General features: G+C 32.7%; 1 protein-coding gene across 1 annotated transcript; it reads left to right on the forward strand.

The window, feature by feature from the left end:
• LOC111214154 (pollen-specific leucine-rich repeat extensin-like protein 2) lies at positions 1–2,580 on the forward strand. The gene has a single exon (XM_022716486.2). The coding sequence runs from the start codon at positions 175–177 to the stop codon at positions 2,365–2,367; it is 2,193 nt and encodes a 730-aa protein (XP_022572207.2). The 5' UTR covers positions 1–174; the 3' UTR covers positions 2,368–2,580.
• Positions 2,581–7,945: the final 5,365 nt, after the last annotated feature.

Consider the following 7,945-nt stretch of genomic DNA (forward strand, 5'->3'; position numbering starts at 1 on the left):
CCAATTCTAAACAATTAATAATAGCAAATTATGAAGTTTGTTTCTTGCTTTTCCTTTTTTTTTAATTACCATTCTTTCAATCTTAGATTATTTCTTTCCAAATTGTTCTATTAAGCAGCCTTGGGTTTTTTTCCCAAGGTTCCCCATTAAACCTTGAGTTAAAAATCAAAAACAATGGATAAGCCTTTAGGCACCTTTTTCATCCTCCTCCTTATTTCCCCCATCGTTGTTGCGACCATCAACGAGGAAACTTCATTCCCAGAAAACGCTCATCTCACAAATAACTTAGACCAAAAATGCGTTGACATCATTAAAGTTGATCCGAGCCTCAAATTTGAAAATGATCGTCTAAAAAGAGCTTATATTGCTCTTCAAGCCTGGAAGAAAGCTATATATTCTGACCCGTTTAAAACCACAAAAAACTGGGTGGGACCCGATGTGTGTTCTTACAACGGAGTTTATTGTGCGGAAGCTCTTGATGATCCCAGCCTCAAGGTTGTTGCTGGTGTTGATTTGAACCATGCGGATATTGCCGGACATTTACCAGCAGAGCTAGGTCTTATTACCGATCTAGCTATGTTTCACATCAACTCGAATCGGTTTTGTGGGATTATCCCCAAAAGTTTATCAAAACTCGCGTTGATGTATGAGTTTGATGTTAGCAATAATCGGTTTGTTGGTCCGTTTCCGGAAGTTTCACTCTCGTGGCCGTCTTTGAAGTTCCTCGATCTAAGGTACAACGAGTTTGAAGGATGTTTGCCGTCAGAAATATTTGATAAAAATCTTGACGCCATTTTTTTGAATAATAACCGGTTTGAATCGGTTATCCCCGATACGATTGGTAAATCGGCTGCTTCGATTGTGACATTTGCAAACAATAAATTCAGTGGGTGTATACCGAGATCGATCGGTCAGATGAAAAATCTGAACGAGGTTATTTTCACTGGAAACAATTTAACCGGTTGTTTCCCGAACGAGATCGGTTCTCTTAATAATGTGACAGTTTTTGATGCGAGCAATAACGGGTTTATTGGTAGTTTACCGTTGACCTTGTCCAGTTTATCAAGAGTTGAGCAGTTGGATTTGTCCAATAATAAGTTAACCGGATCTGTTGTCGACACATTTTGCAAACTCCCTAATTTGGAAAGATTTAAGTTTTCTTACAATTATTTCAATGGAGAAGCTGAGAGTTGTGTTCATGGGAAAAACAATGGAAAACAGTTTGATGACAGGAGTAATTGCTTGAAGAACAGACCGGATCAGAAATCTGTTAATCAGTGTGTACCGGTGGTTAGTCGTCCTGTGGATTGTAGCAAGGACAAATGTTCTGGCGGTAGTCAACGTGGATCTCCACCTTCAATAAAGACGCCAGAAATTATTCCACCCAAACCGAAAGAACTTGTTATACCAAAGCCTGAAGAATCACCTAAACCGGAACCACAAAACCCATTAAGACCTGAAACACCAACAACTAATGTACAACAACCTATACCTGAGCATGAGCCACCAAAACATGAATCTCCTAAACCGGAAAATCCGACAAATAAACCTGAGGAGACACCTAAACCACAACCACCTACATCTGAAGAATCTCCTAAACCAGAACAAAAAAAATCACCAAAACCAAAACCACCACAGAATTCAGAGACTCCTGAACCAGTTTCACCACCAAAGGAAGATCCGTATAATGCATCTCCGGTTAAAAACCGTCGTCCGCCACCACCACCACCACCCAAGGTAAAAGAAATACAGGTACCACCACCTCAACCACCAATGCCATCTTCGCCACCACCTCCTGTTTATTCTTCTCCTCCACCTCCAGCACCTGTTAATTCTCCACCTCCGCCAGTTGCCTCTCCTCCGCCTCCATCACCACCTCCACCAGTTAACTCTCCTCCTCCACCACTCATTTTCTCTCCGCCACCACCATCACCAGTATACTCACCACCGCCTCCAATTCATTCCTCACCGCCACCAGCACATATAATAATTCAACCACCAATCCAAGCTCCAACACCTGTTCAAGCCTCATCATCAGAATCGGATCAATCACCTGTTTCGTCACCAATTCAAAGTCCAACACCGATTCAGTCCCCAACCCCATCATCGGTATTAGATCAACCAACAATTGATGCTCAATCACCAGGTCAAACCCCAACACCATTAAATGAACCGGCCTCATCACCAAAAGAAGCAGAAGATATTGATGCGCCAGAACCATCACTCTCTACGCCCTCACCGTCACCTTCTCCATCCGAAAATGTTGCCCCACCACCGGAAAACAACAACCACAGCGGTTTTAATCTACCACCACATATTGGATTTGGATATGGGTCTCCTCCACCACCGATGTTTCCTGGCTACTAAGAAAACTATTTGTGACTGTATTACAAAAAAATTAGCATTTTTATCCATTTTTCATGCTAGTTTAATTGTAACAAAAGATTTTTGAAAAAAAAAATGCCAGTTACAGTTTGAGCATTGCATATTTTGTTTGTTAGATTACTTGTAGTAGAAGATATTTGTAAAATGTAACATAATACTATCCTTTTTGTAAAGTATCCATCCCTTTTAAGTGTTTATATGTACTATCACTAAAATCATTTTCCTTGCAACTTATTTTTGTCTTTAATTTGTCGATATTTATTTATAACTGATTGCAAGTTAGTAAACTACTAGTATACTACTACGGGAAAATAATTATTAATTTATTATGTTAAAAATAGTATGATTTGTAGCAAAATTGATTGTCAGATGTTATTTCCCATGTATAATATTTGTAGATAATGCTTGAGTTCTATAATAATCACATTTGAGAATTTTCTTCTCCATTAAGAGCTAGTTTTCTTTTATCTATAAATTAATAACAAAGCCCTTCATTTAGTTCAATTTAATTGTGTAACCATAAAGATCAATTTTGAATTTACATGAAATTTAATTTGAACAATTAATTAAAGGATTGTTTTGATGAAAATATGATATTTTAACTATGCTGTAAAATAAATACTAAGAAGAATATTACATAATTTAGGTATTATAATTAATTGACCAATATATAATATAATATTATAGATGTAAACAGAATAGCCTCGACCAGTAAAGTACATGCTTATATATATAAACTACCCATGATATTTGTCATTACATAAAATACTATTGAAAATTTATCAATTTTAAGAGTTTTCAGCAATGTTTGATAGTTAAAGAGCAAAGAGAGAAAAGAAGAAGAAAAAAATTAATCAAGGTTTAGCATCTGACCTATTAATCAAATCATGAGCAGCACATGGGTTGAAATCTCTTGGTAAATTGGAGTCCATCTTCTCATCAATTCTTCATGAACTCTAATCAACTTTAATCGGAACATAACTCTAAAACCAAAAAAGAGATGAAATGGTGTTGCCAGCTTCTTCACCTTCGGTTGTAGTGGAGCCATTTTGGTTTGAGGAAGAACCATTCCTCTGCAAGAAAAGTAAAAATATAGAAAAAATCAAAATTATACAACAAAAAATAATCTAATGTTGAGAATAAAAAAAAGATTCGGTACTAACTCACTTCCTAAACAAAAATAAACTGGTTGGCACCACCAACCAATGGATACCAAGGTATTTCCCAAAGCCATCTATAACTTTCACTTATTTTTTTTAAATGACCGTTTCTACCGCTTCAAAACCTTTACAGTTCCCATAAGATTGAAGATTCATCTTTCTCAAAGAAAACAAATATGAACATCTTTCTCAGAGAAAACAAAAATGAACATCAGCTGCTATGTTTTCGTGGAATAAATTAAACTATTTGTAGAAGTTGACGTAGTGTATGAGAAGAAGGTGGAGATAGTGGCTGAAACGGTTGATAGTCTTGAGACAACTAAAACGATTTTTGCTTTCTTTTTGTTTTTATCATCACTTTATTTTTGATCTAACTGCCAATAAACTGCTTGTATCAGAATTTTGTATTTAATATAATATTTTTTATAAAAACAATTAAACAATAAAATGTGGCAGAATCTGATTGGCCAGGCGACTTGCGCTTTAGTATGTAGGGGATAGTGAAGATTTTTATATCTTAGCTATTTAGTGAAGACATGCAAGACTCTGGCGGGATTTTTCAAACAGAATTTTTTCGTTGTTTCTAAAAAATAAAAAGACAAAATATATGCTCCTGCTGTTTCTAAAATAAGTATTTTATTTGCATAAATTAAAAAGTATTAAATTTTGATATTGAATGTATTATTTTATATGATTGCCAATTTCCTATATTTTTATAGCAATATTATTTTAGTAAGTACAATTATTTTCTGAAGTTTGTAATTTATCATTGTTAATTAATAAAAAAATTATTCGTCAATATAAAACATGTATCTTTTGAAACAAATTTTTGTTAAAATATGTAACTTTTTTAAAAATAAGAAATATGTATACTATGAAAAATGAATGAAACATTAATAATTTATAACAAACAAATGGAAATATGCCGGGAAACCCCTAGGTCAGACAAAAAAAAAGTTAGTGAGAGAAAAAAGATTAGATCTGGCTTTTTTCTCCAGTGTTGGCCTTAGGAGATCAATTAGTGTGACTTTGTTTTCCGTTATTCATTTGTCTATCATGCGATAGGGCTGGGCATTTTATCCGATATCCGAACCTAAATCAAAATTTGACCCAAAAATTTTTGAACATGAATCGGAGCCGAAATAGCAAAATAGCCTAACGGGTTTTGTATTGAACAAGTTTGGATACTCGAACCCGATTATCCAAAACCCGAAGTAATATCTGAAATCATCAGAACATATATATACTTTAACCCTAATCTACATTCTTTCACCCAATATGTAATGACTGGTTTTTCTTAACCGATTTTGGTTTAATTAATATTATATAAAATCAATACCAAATCACTTATTTTCCTAATCTAAACGTGTGCACATATATATGTATCTCTTTCCTAAACGTGAGAGATTAAGGCACCATATGCATCTCTCATCTCTCATCTTCTTTCCCTACAAGATCTTCTTTCCTAAAATATTGTTCTTCTCACGATTCATGTAAAGTTTCTCGGAGACATTAGTCAACGACAACCACAAAACGTCAATGTAAGAACCGGAGGCACCTCAAACCATTTTGCCGTTCTTCGTACAGAGGGATAGTTTCCATCCATGAAGTTTCCCTTGTTACTCTCGATCGTGTCACGTAACGAAACCAAGAGAAGGACCAATTTTTTTTGCAAGAATTATGTGGTTTAAAAAAAATTATTAGTAGTTCAAAAAAAAAATATCAAATGCTTTACTTTTCCGGTTATATCTGAAATACCCCAACCGAAGTGTAGAAATACCCAAACATGTTTTATACTTCTATACCGAAATATCCGAACATCCAAAATATCCGAACATCCGAAATACCCTACCTGAATCCGAACGAGTATCTGAACGTCCACTCCTATCGCGGGAGCTGGATTGTTCCAGTACAATCTCTCAAATTAAAATAAAATTTTTAAAAAAAATTTATTTAATTTAATTTAATGTTTTAGGAATAAAATTAAAAAACAATTGGGATGAAAATTTAAAATTTCGAAAACTTAATTCTGAATGAAAAAAATAATAATTTTAAAGTTTAGAAAAAAATCAAATTTTATATAAAAAAGGTTGAAAGGCTACCACAATTTAGTTTTTTTTTTTGATATTCCAGGTACCACAATTTATTTTCTTTATTTCAAAAAATTAAAATAAAACTAGAGATTTTGAGGATTTGTTTTTAAATTTTATGGTTATTTAAATTTCTTTGAAACTTATTAATAGTTTTGATTAAAATGAGCATATATGGAGTAGTAAAATGAATATAATTTTAAAATTTAGTGTATTAAAATGAACACAATAAATATTTGAGGTCTTAAAATAGGTAGGAAAAGAATTTGGATATTAAATAGCTTAACAAAATTCAAATGGGGTGTTTTATGAAACATTTCCTTAGTAGTATGGTATTTTAATTTATAAATTTAAAATTATTTATATTTAGATTTTTTTACTAAATCTAATCAAATTACTTTTACTAATTTTAACTTTGATGTATAAGATTAAATTATATAGTAACTTTCAAACGAAATTTACTAGATAGATTCTTTATGATTTTATGATATTTTTGTTTGATCATAAGAAGCTAATTGTAATTTCACTGGTATTTGATTTATTTTTCATTTGATTGAATAAGAAGTATATATTTATATTTAAAATGAAATTTTATATTTTTGGAAATTTTTCCTTAATTGAAAGTCTACTATCATCTTAAAATCGTTTTCATTGTGATATTGTATATTCAAAAACTCACTTTCCTCCCACCAATATTTGTTCTTATAAATTCATCAAAAACACTTACAAAAATGAGATTAATTTTTGAATTCGTTATCATCCAACTCGAAATAACCAAACTCATTTTTCTTGCATTATCTATTTATATTCATGGTTTTGTTATTGATTTGTATATCAAGAGTTTTTAAAAAATATGTGGCAAATGTTTTTCTATATTTTTGAAAAGCTATGTTGATATGCAAGATATTTTTTTGGGTTGTTTGGCTCATATAACGTAAATACATATTTCTCTCATTTTTTCAAAAATAGTAAGTTCACTCTAGAATTCTGTCTCTTCTGGAAGCTAAGAGAAAATCTTAGTTTCAATTATTATCGTTTTTTTCACAATCCACCACAAGAAAGGTCTGTTCTACATCCTTGGCAGTCTAATAAAAGTACTAGTCAAAATGCTTTTTTTCATTCTACATGGATATGGGCAGCTTTGACGATTTTTCAGCCATTTTGTCGGAGCTATTGCCACTGGAATGGCGAGCTTTGGTTGTGATTTCTTAGGTTATGGGTTCTTTTGACTCTGAGATGCAGGTCCCAAGAGGGAAGGCTAAACATATTTGCTTGTATTGCATCATGTCACCATGTCCCTTTTAGCATACGCTACTCAGAGCCGTGCCTATAGCATGATTAAAACACATTAGCCTTAAGGCCCCAACATAATCTAAAATTTTAGAGGCCCCTAGTTGTAGTAAATTTTTATAATTAACCACTATAAATCTCACATAATAAGGTTTCAACATAAGTTCAGTCTTCATTTTAATAAACTTGTTAGGTTAGTATATAACTAAAATTTTTAGTTATATACTAACCTAACAAGTTGAAATAGAGGCCATGGTGGTTCTCAGATTGAGCAAGTTTTAAGATAGTGTCGAGATGTTATAACTTATTGGATTGAGCAAGTTTAAGATATATTTTTCAAAAAGGAAATCAAGAATGAAACTGACAGTACATCTTTCTGTTTATTGATCTCCATTGGGGAAGTTATATGATATCACCAGCTCTCAAACATTTATAGATATAGATATCTCATCCAAAACTACTATTGCTTTGGTTCTGGACACTGTGTAAAAAATTTGAACTTTATAGAGGAAGAATTCGAAAAAGTCCCGAAACATTACATATGAGGATATATTTTTATGGAGGAATACAGAGAAAAAATACAAAAAAAAGGTTTCATGCATAAGGCGTCCATAATCCTCGTATGGTTGGTGGTTCATAATTGATTATTAATAAAAGACTGAAAAAATGGAAGGGGAAACAAAGCTGGGCTGCATGTTCTATAACATACATTTGAATCAAAAGATCATTTTTCTCTCTTGTAAATACACATGAGAAATTTGGAGGATGCTAACTTAAGAACTCTTTGCAAGTGAATACTCCACGGAATGGAACAAGCATGAAATTAACAATATCAATATAATCACTGAGAACCACCATGGCCTCTATTTCAACTTGTTAGGTTAGTATATAAGAACATTCAGAATAGGCTAAACTCAATTTGAGCCACATGGGAAGGGATAATTCATATGGAGGACTAGCACTATGGTTCGCCACAAGCCTCTCCTAATCAATACGATTAAAACAACAGTATTTTCTTTA

Source organism: Brassica napus, chromosome A8 (assembly GCF_020379485.1).
Source record: "Brassica napus cultivar Da-Ae chromosome A8, Da-Ae, whole genome shotgun sequence".
Lineage (NCBI taxonomy): Eukaryota > Viridiplantae > Streptophyta > Magnoliopsida > Brassicales > Brassicaceae > Brassica > Brassica napus.

Bases quoted from the DNA above. Each gene is read 5' to 3' on its own strand.
- LOC111214154 (XM_022716486.2), top strand. From the start codon at position 175: ATGGATAAGCCTTTAGGCACCTTTTTCATCCTCCTCCTTATTTCCCCC.